Source organism: Procambarus clarkii, chromosome 32 (assembly GCF_040958095.1).
Source record: "Procambarus clarkii isolate CNS0578487 chromosome 32, FALCON_Pclarkii_2.0, whole genome shotgun sequence".
NCBI lineage: Eukaryota > Metazoa > Arthropoda > Malacostraca > Decapoda > Cambaridae > Procambarus > Procambarus clarkii.
The window spans coordinates 19,841,180-19,858,693 of record NC_091181.1 but is presented as its reverse complement, the minus strand read 5'-3'; the positions used below and the strand labels follow the sequence as shown (position 1 = coordinate 19,858,693).

Genomic DNA, 17,514 nt, shown 5'->3' with positions numbered 1-17,514 from the left:
GCTGAAAACTAAAGGTTTGTAAAGAGTCAACTGATTGCTCTGGTGAAGATAAATTTAATAATTGGTGCACAAGATTTATAATAGTCTTCTCATTGTCAGCACTTACTTTAGAAGGCTGTTGTGAGCAATTGTGACCATTACTTGTGTTGCTTAAGGCTTCTTGCTTAGCCTCAGCTTTGATTACAGCTTCGACTGCTGCTGCAGCATTAGCTTTATCATTTTCTGGTTCAGATTCACTGATTATTGCTGCTTCACTTGTTTCATCTGCAGATTCACTTGTTTCTCTGGGTTCTGGTGATAAGCTAGTTAATTCAGTAGCCTTATGTATTGAACTTATAGAATCCAGGGAACATTGAGAAGAGTGGTCTGAAATTTGATCAGACTCTGTGAACAAATCATCACATGAAGCTGTATTAGATGAGAGGTTAGAAAATGAAGGTTGAACTTCAGTTGTGGATCCTGTGTAGTGATCAGTAGTGATTAGAGGATTCTCCTCGTCTTGAGGTAGTTCAGGTATTTCATCTGAACTGAGTGTTTGCTCGGTTGTAGTTTTTCTACAAAAACGTTCTATCCAATCAGGATCATTTTGTTTCGCAAGCACTCCTTTATAGTGATCTAACTGGTCTTGAATGGTATCTTCATATTCATCAAGATCATATTCGATCTGACTTAATTCGTCTGGGTCAGTATTACTGACCTGGAGTAAGTTCCTATGAGACTCGATTACAGTCTTGACATGATCATATTTTTGGATAGCGTTCCTTATGTAACTTGCTAGTCTATCGACGTCACCTGGGTCAGTTTCGACACAGAGATGACATTTCATAAGCAGTTTTCCTAAGGGACGTTGAAGAGCTGTCAAGAATCTTGCATTCCTTTCTGAAGGATTCATTCTTGCGGTAAATTGAGCCTGATAGGGCTTATGTAGCTAGTGGTATAGCTATGGTGTCTGCTCCTTGATGTAGAGCAGGTATAAGTATTGACAGCCTGATATTTCTTGAGGCTGGTTGTAATTTACCTCATTTAGAGGTTAGCTACCTACCTAATAATAAGCAACTAAGATTTGAGTGGTATCTTGGTCTCACTACAGGTGTTCCTCAGCTTAGCTCATCTAAATCAGCCTCGGATGGGTAGTGGACTTACAGTAACACTCAAAGACATACATAGAAATATGCAATAAAATAATTACACAATAAATGGTTAATCCCACCCTTGCTAGGGTCAGCACAAAAGAATAATATATGTGTTACTAACTAGCTCAAGCCTAGTCGTGAGAATTTCTACTTAAGAAACTACAACTATATTTAGTCTGTGCTTGTGCCAAATTCAACACAATCACAGCCTAAATTGCTACCTAATAAAGGTTGGCATAAGATTATATTATGGTGCAGTAATGTGCAAATAATTGTGCTGTGTTTTTGGGTTTTTGTATTTTATATAATATACACTTGTGTAATTATGTGTATAAGAAATTAAATGAACACAAAGGAATTAATTGTGTTTGGCAAGTATTCTACTGCCATAAATATTACCTAACTCCTAAATGTACTCCTAATGGTGGAATAAAATATTATCAGGGTTAGTAATGATTAACTAATATGAGATCAGTAATTTATATTAGTATACTGGATCCCTAAATGTTAATGATCCACCGACTTGAGTGAATCAGTAATTATAACATGGATTCAGGCTATAATCGACAGTCTGCTGACAGCCATACATTGAAACATTGGTATAGCCTAAATGGTTAACACTTAATTGGTGTTAGTGATTAATATAAGGTTATGAGCTGTTGCTCTTGGTGACCTAAAGATTCTACTTCAGTATGAAGTGTAGGTCTAAATGTTGTGGGTAATTGGCTATGACCTACTAAAGCTACCTTATACATGAGGTGAAAGTAGCAATATGTTAGTGTGATCTAGACTAACTAATGTGTTACACTGTTGGTTGACACAATTAATTAAATAGTTAGTCTAGCTTATGTCACACAAGGATTAGTTATTAATGATTAATATTTTAATTATAAATTTAATGCCTATCCGGTTCGATAAGGACCATAATGTGGGATATTTGGGGCGTGAATCTGATTATTTAAATATTAATGTAGTAAATTAAATTACGAAGGACCACCCACTTTTATAGTAAAGAGGGAAACTGAGAATTTCTGATCATTAGATAATTCCTAGATGAACCAGTAACTATGGATAAAATACTAGAGAATATGATCATAGAAATAATTAATGGGCTGTATAATTAAATGAATCAAACCCTCAAACACCTACATTGGGGGGTTATTACTGGAGGTAAGTACGTCCAGGAACTAGTGTGGTTCGTTTATTAATCCAAATAATAATAATCTAATCCTATGAATTATAGTGAAACTAATGTCATTACCATGAATGGGAGCATAGATTATAAGTATAGTAATGATAGTCACAATAAACACATGTTAATCCTAAGAAATTCTGCATGTAAGTAATTTCAAGAATTTCATGAATGAATACAAAGAATCTTAGCTTAAAGACGATTCCTTTATGTAAGCCACGACACTTCCTCTAATTCCCTGGACTCGGCTGGCTGACGAATGGGATGGATTAACATGGGAGAAGGCGGCAGGGAGAATTCTTCTCACGTGCTGCAAGACAAATATTTACAGTAGCAACTAATTAAACTACTGAATCTCTATATTCAAGAAATTAAGAGTTACAGGTGATATAAATTAATAACCTGTTGTTTGATGTTGGTATACGTCGTAACGGTCAATCACCCAGCTACTACAAAACACTTTAAAAGATGCATCAAATAAAGAGAATATACTTAGCTAATAAGGGCACTGTATAAGTTTTAAGATTGCCGAAATTCGCGTCCCCAGGCTCTGGCTTAGCCTATCCTGGATAATGGCGCGCTTCACTGGCCGGTCACGTGTAGTCAAGAACCAGGTTAAAAAGGTCCCTTATATTACACCAGCACCAGTTGAAGATATTATCTGCAAGGTTATTCACGCCTCACAGTGGCGACTTTCATCTGAGGATGGATAACGTCTACCCTGATGGCTGGGCAATGGCGTCTCCTCGTGAGTACGATACGAGTAGGTCTGCCTCAGAGCTTCTCTCCACGTGTACTAGCTTGCCTCCTCCACCCACGCCGCGTCTCGCGTTCATTAGACAAATTATTGTCATGAATATTAATATTTCTCGCATTTATGCTTGAAATGTTGAAGACTGGACGGGTTTATTATTTAGAAGAGGGAAATATTATTATTTGCCAATTTAGTGATAGTAAACGTATAAGGGAGAGGAATTAATGTCTCTCCATGGCATTCACTCGTGACGTTAACTTTTATTGCTAGATAATCGCTATGACTCCAACGCTCTATTCGGCTTTTAGTTGGAGGTCAATTTATCTGTAATTAATTACCACACAGAATGCCTTGATTATAGAGAATCGAATTTAATTCTCAGATACATTGGATATAATGTGTTTATTGTAAGGAAATCTGACGCAATACTGGCGTCGGATGACGTGAGAATTCTAGCCTACTGCACAGATGAAATTATTAGTACATGAGAATTCTACGTGTTGTTAATTTTACTTACTACAATAATTAGTAGAGTTAGTAATAAGTAATGAGAATACAACAGTGTTGGATTCGGTGTTGGAAATTTCCAACAACAGGTGGTGGAAGTTGTCAGGGGAGGCAGGTGGTGGAAGTTGTCAGGGGAGACAGGTGGTGGAAGTTGTCAGGGGAGGCGGGTGTGGAAGTTGTCAGGGGAGGCAGGTGGTGTCAGTGGTGTAAGTTATTGTCAGGGGAGGTAAGTGGTCTCAGTTGTGGAAGTTGTTGCCAGGGAAGGAAGGTGGTGTCAGTGGTGGAAGTTGTCAGGGGAGGTAGGTGGTGTTAATGGTGGAAGTTGTTGTCTGGGGAGGTAAGTGGTGTCAATGGTGGAAGTTGTTGTCAGGGGAGGAAGGTGGTATCAGTGGTGGAAGTTGTCAGGGGAGGTAGGTGGTGACAGTGGTGGAAGCTGTCGTCAGGGGAGGTAGGTGGTGTCAGTGGAGGAAGTTGTTGTCAGGGAAGGTAGGTTGTGTCAGTGGTGGAAGTTGTCAGGGGAGGTAGGTGGTGTCAGTGGTGGAAGTTGTTGTCAGGGGAGGTAGGTGGTGTCAGTGGTGGAAGTTGTTGTCAGGGGAGGTAGGTGGTGTCAGTGGAGGAAGTTGTTGTCAGGGAAGGTAGGTGGTGTCAGTGGTGGAAGTTGTCAGGGGAGGTAGGTGGTGTCAGTGGTGGAAGTTGTTGTCAGGGGAGGTAGGTGGTGTCAGTGGAGGAAGTTGTTGTCAGGGAAGGTAGGTGGTGTCAGTGGAGGAAGTTGTTGTCAGGGGAGGTAGGTGGTGTCAGTGGAGGAAGTTGTTGTCAGGGGAGGTAGGTGGTGTCAGCGGAGGAAGTTGTTGTCAGGGGAGGTAGGTGGTGTCAGTGGAGGAAGTTGTTGTCAGGGGAGGTAGGTGGTGTCAGTGGAGGAAGTTGTTGTCAGGGGAGGTAGGTGGTGTCAGTGGAGGAAGTTGTTGTCAGGGAAGGTAGGTGGTGTCAGTGGTGGAAGTTGTTGTCAGGGGAGGCAGGTGGTGTCAGTGGAGGAAGTTGTTGTCAGGGGAGGTAGGAGGTGTCAGTGGAGGAAGTTGTTGTCAGGGGAGGTAGGTGGTGTCAGTGGAGGAAGTTGTTGTCAGGGGAGGCAGGTGGTGTCAGTGGAGGAAGTTGTCAGGGGAGGTAGGTGGTGTCAGTGGAGGAAGTTGTTGTCAGGGGAGGCAGGTGGTGTCAATGGTGAGCTCTGGTTATCAGTTATCAGCTAATTGGCAACACATGGCTGATGCCTCGATTCTTCACTCACTGTCTGGTTTTCACCAAATTAGCAGATAAAATTTTGCCATTTAAGTTGTTTGTAACACATTGCTCTATTGTATTCCATAGTCAAAATGAAGAATTCATAATAAATGATGGTGTCAGTGGTGAGGCGATGTATTAGGGGGTGGAAAGGCATCAGGTTAAGGAGGGTGAGTGGAGACACATCCAACAGGTCTGGCCTCAGCTGACTGCTGCACCACATGCCTGTCTCGATGCTTCACTCACTGTCTGCTTTTCACCAAATTGCCTGAGAAAATGTTATCATTTCAGTTGTTTGTAACACATTGCTCTATCATATTCCTTAGTCAAAATGAAGAATTCATAATAAATGGCAGACAGTGGTGAGGGGATGTTTGGGGGTGGGGGGGGGGGGGTAAGGAGGCAGCTTGTCTCTACACATAGGTCTGGGTCCAAGGCCTGGCCTGAGGTCTGGGTCCAAGGCCTGGCCTGAGGTCTGGGTCCAAGGCCTGGCCTGAGGTCTGGGTCCAAGGCCTGGCCTGAGGTCTGGGTCCAAGGCCTGGCCTGAGGTCTGGGTCCAAGGCCTGGCCTGAGGTCTGGGTCCAAGGCCTGGCCTGAGGCCTGGCCCCAGATCTTGAGGCCTGGCCCCTGGCCTGAGGCTTGGTCTGAGGTCTGGCCTGAGGCCTGATTCAAGGGTCTGGCCTGAGGCCTGATTCGAGGGTCTGGCCTGAGGTCTGGTCTGAGATCTGGTCCAAGGTCTGGTCTGAGGTCTGGTATGGCCTGAAGCCTGGTCTGGCCCAAGGCTTGATCAGGCCCAAGGCCTTCCAGTCTGGCTGTCACTTCCCCTTCTACTGCCGACATGCTACAGCCCCCCCCCCCCCCCCCCCCCCCCACCCCACCTCCCCACCCTAATCCTCACCTGACTACCAACGGCCGGCCCCTCCTCAAAATGAAGGGGAGCCGGTCGGCCGAGCGGACAGCACGCTAGACTTGTGATCTTGTGGTCCTGGGTTCAATCCCGGGCACCGGCGAGAAACAATGGGCAGAGTTTCTTTCACCCTATGCCCCTGTTACCTAGCAGTAAAACAGGTACCTGGGTGTTAGTCAGCTGTCACGGTCTGCTTCTGGGAGTGGAGGCCTGGTCGAGGACCGGGCCGCGGGGACACTAAAGCCCCGAAATCATCTCAATGTAACCTCCCCCCTCCCCCTCTACCACCGGCGGCCCACCAACTGCCACCTCCACTCGTCAGTTTGTTGAGAAAATTATGTGATTTCCTTTGGATTCAATAATGCTCATATATGTAGCATTTTTATTCCAAATTGTTTATAAGGGATTGTTCTATCAAAGGCCATAGTGAAAATGAAGAAGTCATAATAAATGAATTTTTATGAATATTTATATCAAGACTGATACAGATGGCTTATGGAAATCCTGACCATTACATCATATTTGCGGCCATCAATAATAGTCACATAGTTATAATTTTGATATGAAATTGTTTACCAATGATTGTTCTATCATATGCCATGTTGAAAATGTAGTGTTGATTTAGGGGCGACGACAATCGTGGGATCGCATGCACCCCGGCTGCCCGATACCGGGAAATAGCAGAAGGATGGGGTCCCTATAGTCTCTCAGGCCATAGACCCTACAATCTCCTCAGGCCACATATTTTAGTCTCTTCAGGCCACAGACATGACGGATGGAGCAGAAGGTATGGCGAAGGATGTCATTACGGACGTCTTCGTCTCTCGCACCTGCCCCGTCAAGGAGAAAGGGAACTGTGAGGTGGGAATTTTCAGCCTACGAATGGCACTCTGTAGTCTGAGGTGAGCGCTATGAAATCGAGGGTAGTGAAGAAGGTGTTCCACTATATCTTCCTGGGGTCGGACACCACTGGCAGTATGGGGAATCTACCAGCCGTGACAATGGAGATGTGCAGCCAGGCAGGTGTGCCCAAACCAGATACGAGTGATAGCAGTGTTGAGGAGTCGAGAATGATGACGAGTCCATGGACACGGGGAGGAGCCCTCCTGGATACCCGCCAGAGAGGAATACCCGAGTGCTGGCTCCATCATTGCCTTCCAACTCGCGAGGCAAGCCGCCCGGAGTTGCGGGAGAATTTCAGAAAGGTCCAGAGGCACATTTGTAAAGTCATGGAGAGCATGCGCCATCCCTGCTGCTGCATCAGCCACCTCATTGCTATTAATACCGACATGTGATGGAACCCATTGGAGATAGATCGACCAACCTGGAGTACCAGAGTATGACAGGAGTTTTCCACTGATCCATGATGTTTAACAGTGATAAATTCCAGGTACTCGGGTAGGGTAAAAATGAGGACCTTAAACATAATACAGGGTACAAAACACAATCGAATCTGCCCATAGTAGGAAAACAGCATGTCAAGGATTTGTTAACCCTTCCACTGCTCAGGGGTCTTGAGGTTAACTTGAGATGATTTCGGGTCTTTTTAGTGTCCCCGCGGCCCGGTACTTGACCAGGCCTCCATCCCCAGGAAGCAGCCCGTGACAGCTGACTAACACCCAGGTACCTATTTTACTGCTAGGTAACAGGGGCATAGGGTGAAAGAAACTCTGCCCATTGATTCTCGCCGGTGCCTAGGATCGAACCCAGGACCACAGGATCACAAGTCCAGCGTGCTGTCTGCTCAGCCGACCAGCTCCCTTTATGAACGACTGGTCCTGAGGACATTTACACCCCTGTGCGCAGGAAAAAAATCTAAACAATTATTTCGTCTTCTTAAAATGTTAATTTGTGTTCCCTGAGCACGGGGAAAAAAAATCGTAGGTGACATATTTTGGGCGCAATTGACTGAGGAAGTCTGGCAAAAAGTGGGCGTTGACAGAGCGGTCGTCAGAACCGGTCAGCGTCAACCATGCTGACAGGTGGGAGTTGCCACGAAGATATTATTACTTAATTATTTCTATGTCTCTGATTGATTTTTTCTTAGTTTTTTTGCAGTAATATTATTCAATAGTGTGTATTGTAATATATTTACATAATAAAAGTGGTGAATAATCGCTATACTCAAAAGTATGGTGTTTTTATTAGTGATTCAATTATTATGTTCATAAAACAATAAACAAATAGTTTTTCTGCTATTACACTCTATACACAGGTTATATATGCATCACCATAACGAACCACTAAATTGGTATTGAGAGTTGAAAAGCAACGAAGAATTACCACCACACACCAGCCAGCCACTCATTGCCACTCCCTTAACAACGCCTCACTCGCCCACTTTTTCCTCCCACCATCCTGTTTTATATTTTATTCACAATATACAGACGTTATATATAAGAATCTACATGTTTTTTTCACCATCTGTACAACTAAGCTGATATAGTTAGTTCAGGCACTAAGAGTCGTCGCTATACACACAGTCAGCTGGCGGTTCCCTCACTCATTCAAGGTCACACGCACTAAACTTTTTCCCCCAACAATACTATTTGCAGTGTTATTACACTATATAGACATATTATATTTAAGTATCTACATGTTGTATGCACTGTAACTGTACACCTAAGCTTGTAGAGTGACGAATGATGAACATGGAACGGATTAAATTCGTTATGCGAGGTACCACTGTATCTACATGTTTTGTTCACCATAACTGTACATCTAAGCTTGTATGGTGAGTAAAGGCACAAAGGCATAGGACCTCACACAGTCAGCTGATGGCTACCGCCCTCAAGGCCAGACGCACTAATATTTCTCCTCCAACAATACTGTGTGGTGTTATTATGCTATATATCTTATATACAGATGTTATATATAAGTATTTACATGTTTTGTTCACCATAACTGTACATCTAAGCTTGTATGGTGAGTAAAGGCACAAAGACGTAGGACCTCACACAGTCAGCTGATGGCTGCCACCCTCAAGGCCAGACGCACTAATATTTCTCCTCCAACAATACTGTGTGGTGTTATTACGCTAAATACACATTATATATAAATATCTACATATTTTATTCACCATACTTGTACAAATAAACTGGAATGGTGCCCAAAGACCATTGTGGTAACCAGTAAACAACACTGTCGTCTGCAAGGTGGTGTCGTGCAGACGACGCCACCGCCTTCACCAAAATGGCGGCTCCAAACCTTCTCTTGCTGTTTATACCCTCTATACACACGTTATATATAAGTATCTACATTTGTGTTCACCATAGCGAACCACTAAGCTGGTATGGTGAGTGCAGTCAATAAAAGGTGGCCACACACAGTCAGAAGACATCGCCACCACCCTCCCTCCCACAGCATTACTCCTCCCTCCATGGCGCACAGCGCTAAATATCACCACAATCCTGCTATTATCAGAACCCTGGTCAGTTTTATCACAGTCAGGGGTCTTCTGTAATAATATCATCGCTACATAATAGCATGAACAAGTATATTTTGGCATTTTTAGGCGATGCTGTGGTCACAAGGTGAACAGCAGTGCAGTTAGCTCATGCTGTGTGCGTCAGGCTTGGTTGCTCACTCAATACTCAGGCCAATAACACCCGGGAGTTTGGCCCACGATTTTTTTAAAAAATGGCGTCTGTTTACAAGAGCAGACGCTCTAGTAAACAACGTCATATGACGAGTTGGAGTAGTACTCCAACGCGTCATATGACGTGATGTGCAGTTGACTGGAACAACGTCCAACACATCATATGACGTGATGCGCACTTTAAGGGTAAACTGCGCAACGCGCCTGCAGGCCCGGGCTTCAGGTGCGCAACGCGCCTCCAGGTGTTTTTATTTTTCACGTTCCATTCAAAATTCCCGCGGATACATGGGGTTCACATCAGCTTCCTCAGGGCTCTTGTAAACAGACGCCATCTTTAAATAAAATCATGGTCCACATTGCCGGGTGTCAGAGCCTCAGTAGTGAGTGAGCAACCAAGGCTGGCGCTCGCAGCATGAGCGCACAGTTCTGTTGTTCAGCGTGTGACCACAGCATCGCCTAATAATGTCAAAATATATATATAACCTGTATTATTTAGCCATGATAGTATTATAGAAGAGCCTGAGTGGGATAATGACTGGGTACAATGTTCAAATATCAGTGATTCAATGCTGTTCACGATGTTCACAGCACTAGCCACAGCACCACAGCATTATTTCGTCCATCTAGGAATCTTCAAAAGACTTTTTGGTTCCTTTTCAAAATAAACTTGTGGGCAATTATTCATTTACAGAAATTAGTGACCAGGATTGGCCCATACGAAGCAGCTGCTATTGGCCCATACGAGGCAGCTGCTATTGGCCCATACGAGGCAGCTGCTATTGGCCCATACGAGGCAGCTGCTATTGGCCCATACGAGGCAGCTGCTATTGGCCCATACGAGGCAGCTGCTATTGGCCCATACGAGGCAGCTGCTATTGGCCCATACGAGGCAGCTGCTAGTGGCCCATACGAGGCAGCTGCTAGTGGCCCATATGAGGCAGCTGCTAGTGGCCCATACGAGGCACCTGCTATTGGCCCATACGAGGCAGCTCCTATTGGTCAATACGAGGCAGCTGCTATTGGCCCATACGAGGCACCTGCTATTGGCCCATACGAGCTATTTTGGTGAGGGATGTGACGTCGTAATTGTAGCATCATATGCTGTCTGCTGTGTGATTTCTCATGCAGTGTATGATGGCCACTGTACTGTTTGGACACAATACCGGCTTACTTGCATAGTTCTAGTAAATAAAACATGTAGATAAGTATATATAACATGTGTAAATAGTGTAATAAAAACAATGACAGTATGGTGGGAGGAGCTAAGTTGGCGAGTAGGATGTTGGAGTGAGGGAGGGCCTGTGTGGGTGTGGCTGCTCACACTCGCTTTGTTCTGAATGTGTTGATGGTAAATGTATATAGTGTGTGACAGTGTATAGTGTGTACATATGTTGTAAATATACATAAATGAACATGAAACATTGGTGTGAATAACTGTGTGATGGGAGGGGCAATGTTGGCGAAGTGAGGGAGGGCTGGCTGGGAATGGCTTCTCACACTCGCGGTGTTCTGAATGTGTTGATGGTGAATGTATATATTGTGTGACAGTGTATAGTCTGTAAATAGATTGTATATATACATAAATTAGCATGATACATGGTAAATATGTGCAAGATATGTGTACACAAGTGTCATGCACGTAACAGTGTCCTTGGACAGTACAGATGTTTTACTACCATAATGTAGTGTACGTGTTCATTATACATAGGATTAGCACGTAAAAACAAATAAAATGTATTTGGAACTGTGTGCAAAAAATGAACAAAAATATATTCGCGGCAACTCGCGCGCCCCGCCCCGGGCGCCCCACCGGCCCCGGGAGCATACTGCTCTGGCGCACGGGGAATGATGACGTCACGCCCCACCTTTCGGACCCCATAGCAGCCAAAGTAAGTACAATTTCGAACTTACGTTGCTGTACCCATATACTGAGAGGGGTTTTTGACACTTTCAGAAGAAAAAATAATTTTTTTCCGAGGTTTTATTTACTGCGCACTGGGGGTGTCATATTTATAGGCCGCGCAGTTAAAGGGTTAAGAACAAGAGGTCATAGATATAAACTAGCTAAACACAGATGCTGAAGAAATATAAGAAAATTCACTTTCGCAGAGTGGTAGACGATTGGAACAAGTTAGGTGAGAAGATGGTGGAGGCCAAGACCATCAGTAGTTTCAAAGCGTTATATGGCAAAGAGTGCTGGAAAGACGGGACACCACGAGCATAGCTCTCATCCTGTAACTACACTTAGGTAATTACCACACCACACCACACCACCCACACCACACCACCCACACCACACCACCCACACCACACCACACCACCCACACCACCCACACCACACCACCCACACCACACCACACCACCCACACCACACCACACCACCCACACCACACCACCCACACCACACCACACCACCCACACCACACCACCCACACCACCCACACCACCCACACCACACCACCCATACCACACCACCCACACCACACCACACCACCCACATTACACCACCCACATCACACCTCCCACATCACACCTCCCACATCACACCACCCACACCATCCATGGGGTGTATAAAAGCAGCAGGCTTGGATTCTCATTCATGGGTTGACAGGTCTCCTCTCACACCTCCAGGAACCTCCCCCCCCCCCCACCACCCATCCCCCAATGATTCAATGAGCGACACACTGGTAGCCGGCCACACACACACCACCACAATGCCAAGTCAGCTATTGCTTTCTACAGGAAACAATAAAACATGTTAATGATTAATAATGTATATTAATACACGAAAATTAACATATGTTGGCATAAATATTTTACAGCTAAGATTGAAATTTTTAATAGAGTATGCGTGGTCAGCAACCTTCCCCCCTCCGCCTACCTTACTGCTTCCCTACACTCCCTCTCTCTCCACTTCCACCTCCCCTGACAACACCTTTCACCACTGACCTCACCTGCCTCCTTCCACCACCTGCCTCCCCTGACACCTTCCACCACCTGCCTCCCCTGACACCTTCCACCACCTGCCTTCCCTGACACCTTCTACCACCTGCCTCCCCCTGACACCTTCCACCACCTGCCTCCCCCTGACACCTTCCACCACCTGCCTCCCCCTGACACCTTCCACCACCTGCCTCCCCCTGACACCTTCCACCACCTGCCTCCCCTGACACCTTCCACCTACCTCCCCTGACACCTTCCACCACCTGCCTCACCTGACACCTTCCCCCACCTGCCTCCCCTGACACCTTCCACCATCTGCCTCCACTGACACCATTTTATCACCCTTCAACCATTTCCCTCCATCCTTCAACCATTTCCACCACCTCACACCACCTGCCTCCCCCTGCCACCACCTGCATCCCCCTGCCACCACCTGTCTCCCCTGACACCACCTAAAATGATGCCAGCCACCTCACCAAGGCCTAACATTCAAACGACCTGTGCTTGTTTTATTGGCCTACTCGAAATTTAATCTAAATAGACTTACAAATTGTTTTCAAATAATATTGTTTGTTATAATTAATAAAATATTGTCTGTTTTGAAGTTTTATTCATTTTATACAGTACAGTACTGTATTACAGTAATACCTAATGTATTACAGGACAGTACGTAAGCTGTAGAGGGAGGGAGGAATCCAGGAAACCTCCCCCCCCCCCCAATGGCTCAAGGAGCGATGTTATCTACACCCCAATTGTATTGAAAATTCTGTGAACAGGAAATGGATAGATAATGCGATAATTATCATTAAATTTACTCGTGGCATCTGATGACGAGAGGAGAGGAGGGGGAGTGGCTGGAGGGGGAGCATGGAGGCGCCAATCATGTGTTGCCTCTACAGACACCACAATTACTCCAGCTTCCTTTGACAACTTCTACCACTGATAACCAGCCTCTACTGACACCACTTGCCTCCTGACAACAACTCTCTCACCAATGCCCCCTGACACCATTTTATCACCATTTCAGCTGGTTGTCAGCTGCCTGGCTGACAACCTGCCTCCCATGAGAAGACGCAACTTACACCACCTGCCCCCCCCCCCCTAACAAAAAACCCTAACTACTGACACCACTTGCCTCCTGGCAACAAGTTTCTCACCAATGCCCCCCTGACACCATTTTATCACCATTTCAGCTGGTTGTCAGCTGCCTGGCTGACAACCTGCCTCCCATGAGAATACGTAACTTTCACCACCTGCCCCCTAACAAAAAACCCTAACCACTGACACCACTTGCCTCCTCACAACAACTCTCTCACCAATGCCCCCCCCCCCCCCCCGCCCGACACCATTTTATCACCATTTCTCCCTAGAAACAATGGGTAAGGATAATAAAACCCTATATAACTGTTTACACTGGCGAATCATAGTTGATGACAGCCAGCTCCGACGCTCGGCCTCGGTGACCGCTTGGGCGAACATTCCTCTCTTAATCGAACATTTGTATGTTCCACTGAACATTTGGTACCGAATTCAATTTGTTCGGCTCTTCCGGGGATTTGATAGAGCGGGGTGCGTTAGACTGAGGAAGCACTGTATAAGTATCTACATTTGTGTTCACCATAGCGAACCACCAAGCTGGTATGGTAAGTCCAGACAATAAAAGGTGGCCACACACAGTCAGAAGACGAGTCCACCTCTCTCCCTTCCTCAGCATTACTCCTCCCACTATAGAGCACAACGTTAATTATTACAGCACATTTTTATCACTGTCAGGGGTCTTTTCTAATACTATCATCACTAAGTAATAGCAGGCTCATATATATTGTTACATTTTTAGGCTATGCTGTGTTCACAAGCTGAACAGCAGTGCTGTTAGCTCATGCTGCATGCGCCAGCCTTAGTTGCTCATTTAGTACTGAGGCTCTCACACCCAGATATGTTACAGCTTTTGATTTATTTTCAAGATGGCGTCTTTACAATCGACTGTGGCTGGACTATTGCTGCCCCTATCGTTTGCGGGGGTATTTAAAATCGTGCATTAGACCCTCGGTTGTAAGTGTACGATGTGCGTGATTTTGTGACAGTTACTCCCATCGTATATGTATGTATTGCGCTGTTTAACCCTTAAACCGTGCAAATCATATATACTGTATATGCTTTCAATGACAAAACCGAAACCGCGCATGTCATAGATATATGATTTCATGTCTAGCGCTATAATTTAAATGCCCGGCCTGGGATAGAGGCAGTTATAGTGCAACCACGACTGATAGTTGCCAGATGCCACCTAGAAAAAAAATCCAGGTCAACATTCTTGGGTTTGAGAGTTTCAGTATTGAGCAAGCCTCCAAGGCTGATGCACGCATCACGAGCTCACAGCACCGCTGTTCAGCTTGTGGCCAGAGCATTGCCTGCAAATGTCATAATATATATGTTCATGCTATTATTTAGCAAAGATTATATTACAGAAGACCCCTGACTGTGATAAAACTGGCCAGGATTCTGATAATTGCAGGACTGTGGAGATATCTAGCACTGTGCTCCATAGAGGGAGGAGTAATGCTGTGGGAGGGAGGGTGGTGGAGTCATCTTCTGACTGTGTGTGGCCACCTTATATTGACTGCACTCACCATACCAGCTTAGTGGTTTGCTATGGTGAACACAAATGTAGATACTTATATATAACGTGTATAGAGTGAAATAACAGCAATAGGAGTAGGTTGGGACCCTCCATTTTGGTGAGGGAGGTGCGTCGTCTGCACGACTTATCATGTTGTTTACTGGTGGCCACTATGTTCTTTGGGCACCACACGAGCCTATTTGTACAGGTATGGTTATCTTGAGGTTATCTTGAGATGATTTCGGGGCTTTTTTTAGTGTCCCCGCGGCCCGGTCCTCGACCAGGCCTCCACCCCTAGGAAGCAGCCCGTGACAGCTGACTAACACCCAGGTACCTATTTTACTGCTAGGTAACAGGGGCATAGGGTGAAAGAAACTCTGCCCATTGTTTCTCGCCGGCGCCTGGGATCGAACCCAGGACCACAGGATCACAAGTCCAGCGTGCTGTCCGCTCGGCCGACCGGCTCCCCCTAAAAATGGTGAATAAAAACGTGTAGATATTTATATACAGTATAATATATTTATATAGCGTAATAACACCACAAACAGTATTATTGGAGGAGAAATATTAGTGCGTCTGGCCTTGAGGGCATCCGCCACCAGCTGACTGTGTGAGTAGCTTCGTCTTTGTGCCTATACTCACCATACAAGCTTAGATGTACAGTTATGGTGAACAAAACATGTAAATACTTATATATAACATCTGTGTATAGTGAATAAATGCAAACACAGTATTGTGGGAGGAGAATGAGGGCGAGTGAGGTGTTGTTGAGGGAGGGAGTGGCAGCAAGTGGCGGTCACTCCTCGTTGCATTTTGACTCACAATATCAACTTAGTGGTTCGTTATGGTGAGCAAAACATGCAGCTACTTATATATAACCTGTGTATATAGTGTATTAACAGCAAAACTATTTGTTTATTGTTTTATGAACATAACAATTGAATCACTAATATGCACACCATAATTTTGAGTACAGCGATGGTTCACACACTTTATTATATAAATATATCACAATTCACTGTATTGAATAATATTACTGAAAAAAAAAACTAAGAAAAAATCAGAGACATTGAAATAATTAGGTAATAATATATTTGTGGCAACTGCTGCCTGACAGCTCGAGCTGAGTAGACCTCGTTTGGCGAAGGCTCTGTCAACACCCCTCTTTTGCCAGACTTCCCACCCTATTGCTAAAATGGCCAAAATATGCCACCTACAATTTTTTTGTTATGTTTTCCGTGATCATTGAGCTAAAATTAACACTTATATGAGATGAAAGAATTTTTTGGATTTTTTTTTTTTTTGTTGTGCCTGTGGGTGTTAAAGCCATATGGACCCCTAGCGGTTTGAGGGTTAAGGGTTAATAGGTGCGTTGCAAAGGGGGCTAATGTTTGTGTTAGTAATGACAGGTGCAGAAGACCATGAGGGAGACCCTGAAGATGATGACCACAGAGATGGGTGCCATAGCTGACCCTGTACAGCTGTGGGACTCTGCCTCCACCATTAATGTTTGTGTTGGTAATGACAGGTGCAGGAGACCATCAGCAAGGCCCTGGAGATGACGACCACAGAGATGGATGCCACAGCTGACCCCGTACACCTGGGAGCCTCAGCCTCCAGTATCATGAATAAAGTTCAGGAAACCACTGGAGAAATCCCTCAGAAGAAATTAACAGTAAGTTTTTTATTTTCTCTTGTTTTTTTTTTTTGAGATATATACAAGAGTTGTTACATTCCTGTACAGCCACTAGTACGTGTAGCGTTTCGAGCAAGTCCCTGGAATACGATCCCCGCCCGCAAAGAATCGTTATTTCATCCAAGTGCACATTTTACTGTTGTGTTAAACAGAGGCTACAGTTAAGGATTCATACAGTCATAGTTCATATCACAATATATTGAGTTTATTTTTGAAGAAAGGAAGTACTGTATGTTCTTAAGTTTATTGAGATCCCCCTAGGTCAGCTACTGACTTTCCTCAACATGCAGTCTACAATAGTTGCCTAACTCGTGGAAATTTTTTTACTAGTAGGTGAACAGTGGGATCTGGTGAAAGGAAACATGTGAATCATTTCTGTCCTACACGGTGATTGAACTTGTGATCCTGTTTTGACCCTGTGATCTTGGCTCCCTCACAGTGGTGCAGAGAGTGAGTAACACTCCGGCAATCATCCTGGAAAGCATCCAGAAAGACAATGAACCAAAACAGACCACTGCTGGGTTTGAAGAGACCGAAACCTTGAAACTGCCAACAAACTCTCAAACAATGCCAGACCATGATCAATTCTCTCAAAACTAATGCAAGCTCATTAGCACAAACCCCTTGCGAGTAAAGGAGGGCTGGAGCTACAGGTCGGGCACCAGCTCCCTGCCAGTAGAGGGGGGGGGGGGCTGGAGATACAGGTCTGGCACCAACCCCCTGCCAGTAATAATTACCAAAGTGTAATTACAGTGCATCCTCACTCTAACGAACCCCGCTCTAGTGAATTCCCAGAAGATCCGAACAAATTGAATTCGGTACTAAATGTTCAGTGGAACCTACAAATGTTAGATTAACCCTTCAATTGCGCATCGCATCATATGATGCT

General features: G+C 44.9%; 1 protein-coding gene across 10 annotated transcripts in view; it reads left to right on the top strand.

Annotated features, from left to right (window-relative positions):
* Positions 1-17,514, top strand: part of LOC123759294 (uncharacterized) — a 309,434-nt gene that overhangs the window by 157,320 nt on the left and 134,600 nt on the right. For 7 of the 10 annotated variants that reach the window (XR_011230151.1, XM_069334996.1, XM_069334995.1 and 4 more), the window contains one exon: positions 16,458-16,604. The exons of the other annotated variants lie outside the window; for them this stretch is intronic. Coding sequence is in view for 6 of the 7 variants with exons in the window: in XM_069334996.1 (XP_069191097.1) it covers positions 16,458-16,604 (147 nt within the window). In the remaining variant the exon portion in view is untranslated. The remainder of the gene's footprint in view (positions 1-16,457; positions 16,605-17,514) is intronic. 10 annotated transcript variants of the gene reach the window in all.